General features: G+C 61.1%; 1 protein-coding gene across 1 annotated transcript in view; it reads left to right on the top strand.

Annotated features, from left to right (window-relative positions):
- Positions 1–2,500, top strand: part of LOC143118308 (calmodulin-regulated spectrin-associated protein 3) — a 36,774-nt gene that overhangs the window by 19,102 nt on the left and 15,172 nt on the right. Inside the window, exon 13 of the mRNA XM_076279385.1 lies at positions 682–2,500. This exon is cut by the window's right edge and continues 148 nt beyond it. Within this exon, the coding sequence (XP_076135500.1) occupies positions 682–2,500 (1,819 nt within the window). The remainder of the gene's footprint in view (positions 1–681) is intronic.

Here is a 2,500-nt window from a genome sequence, read left to right on the forward strand (position 1 = left end):
TTTATGGTTTCTTGACAAAAAAAACCCCTGAAAATTGCACCTTTAAAACGCTTGCTTCTCAGTTAAAGGTGGAATCACTTATTTAGCTCCTTTTGTTGTAACATTTGAAAACACACACACACACACACACACACACACACACACACACACACACACACACACACACAGTCAGACACAGACACTGCTGACCAAGTTGCAGCCAGTCTGATTTCCTCAGCAGGTTTAATACGGCATACATTTATTTATTTAGCTGACACGTTTAAGCAAAGCAAATTACAAAGAGACATTAGGAGACCATAAACCTTAGACATTACATAGTAATGCCTTTACATAGATGGAGAGAGATAGCATAGGAAGAAGAGAGAGGGACTATCTAAAAGCTTTGGGTTGGCGGTTGAGTTCAAAACCGGCTCCATTTTGAGAACAAATACAAACCCCTGACCACCTTTAAATGCATACAAGTCACCCTTATTCACTGCTGCTTTTATTTTTTGTTGACATCCCCATCTCTCTCTCCCTCTCTCTCTCTCCATGATTCTCTACACATTCTCTCTTTTTGTTTCTCCCTCTTGTTTTCTTCTCTCTCCACATCTCTCTCTCTCTATCTCCTTTCTCTCTCTCTCTCTCTCCGTCTCTCCCTCTCTCTCTCTCTCTCTCTCTCTCTCCGTCTCTCCATGTCAGTCGCCCTCTCTCGGCGGTAGCCTTCAGTATCCCTTTCCCTCTGGACAGTGACGTGGACGTCGTCATGGGCAACCCGCTCTTCCGCTCCGTCAGCACCGACAGCCTGACCGCCGCGTCCACGGCGATGACACACCACCACCCTTACACTCCGCCCGAGGACCTGAGTCACATGATCCCCCCTGCACCAATGGGAGAGCTGCCCACCATCGAGGAGGCGCTGCACATCATCCACGCGCCCAACGGCGGTGTGGCTGTCCGGCAGAGGCCAGAGGGGGCGCCAGCGGGCTTCTACCTGCACTCGCCCGGCGAGGACGACCCGGGGAGCGAGGAGGAGGAGCCTGGAAGTGGGAGGGGCAATGGGAAGATGAAGGGCGGGTCCAGGCTCAGCTGCTCCGCCCCGTCTCGCTCGATGCTGCTGCGCCGGCCGGTGGTGGGCGTGGACTCCCCCTCTGAAGGCACCGCCCCTGCTGTCGTCGTCGCGGTGACGGCAGCCTCGACCACAACGGGAACCCACAACAACGCCTCGCCACCCGTCACCCCAGGCAAGGCGCGCACGATGACCAGCTTCGCCGAGCGCCGTCGGAGGCAGCCCGAGTCGCCCATGACGCCGTCGGAGCCTGCGCCCACGCCCACGCCCGACGAGCGCGAAGGGACCGGGACCTCCTCACCCAGGCGCCCCGCCCCCAGAGGAGGAGGAGGAGGAGGAGGAGGAGGGGGAGGGGAGGATGGCGGCGACGAGGACAGCCCGAGCGTGAGCAGCCCCGCCGGTCAGGCGGAGGCCTGGGAGCTGGCCTCTCGGCTGGAGGAGAAGCGGCGTGCCATCGAGTCGCAGAAGAGGCGCATCGAGGCCATCTTCACGCGCCACCGCCAGCGCCTGGGCAAGACGGCCTTCCTGCAGCTCAAGAGGGAGCAGGGGGAGGGAGAGGGGGGAGAGAAAGGAGGAGGAGGAGGAGGAGGAGGAGAGGTGGATTCGATGAGTCTGGAGGAGCGCCTCTCGCGCATGGAGGAGGAACTGCAGCGCGAGGAGGAGAAGGAGAAGGAGGAGGAGGAGAAGGATGAAGACAAAGAGACGGCGAAAGAGAAGGAGAAGGAGAAAGAGAGGGAAGGAGGAGAGAAGGCGACGGAGGAGGAGGTGGGAAGTGGGAGCGGCAAGGCGCCCAGTGGGGCGTCGGCACCCAAGCTGGAGAAGCAGGTGACCTTCTCCGTGGAGACCAGGAAGGGGGAGGAGAGCGGTGCCGCACCCCTGAGCCAATACGACGACGCGGTGACCAAGCTGAGCTCCGCCCTGCAGGCGCTACAAAAGGACATGCAGAAGCTGACGGAGCAACAGCAGAAGCTCATGGGCGGGGCCAAGAAGGCCACGCCCACCAAGACCACTCCCTCCAGGAAGACCCCGCCCCCGAGCAAGGCCTGGGTCATACCGGCCAGCCCCAAAGGCTCGGCCCCGGCATCGGCATCGCCCTCTGTCCCTCGCCTGTCTCGAGAGTCCACTCGTGATATGTCGCCGTCTTCGCCCTCGCGGTCCGCCCACAACCACCAAGCTCTGCCCACTGCCGCGCCCAAGTCCCCTCAGGTGACTGCCACCGGCTCTGCCTCCGCAGGCCGGAAGACCCCCAAGAGCCCCTCGTCCACTGTCCCCAAGAGTCCCCGTCGGCAGAGGGCGCCCGCGCGTCCCTCCGACTTGCGCTTCCCGCCGATGGCCCGTGTCCTGACGACACCGCAGAGCGTCGACACGCTCCCGCACCTGCGCCGTGTCTCGCCCAGCAAGTGCCAGGTGCAGACGTCGTCCTCGCTCCGCTTCGGCGGGCCGCAGACCCCC

Source organism: Alosa pseudoharengus, unplaced genomic scaffold (assembly GCF_046254945.1).
Source record: "Alosa pseudoharengus isolate Yale_2024_CS ecotype anadromous, Long Island Sound unplaced genomic scaffold, YU_APseudo_1.1 YU_APseudo_1.1_scf_1, whole genome shotgun sequence".
NCBI lineage: Eukaryota > Metazoa > Chordata > Actinopteri > Clupeiformes > Clupeidae > Alosa > Alosa pseudoharengus.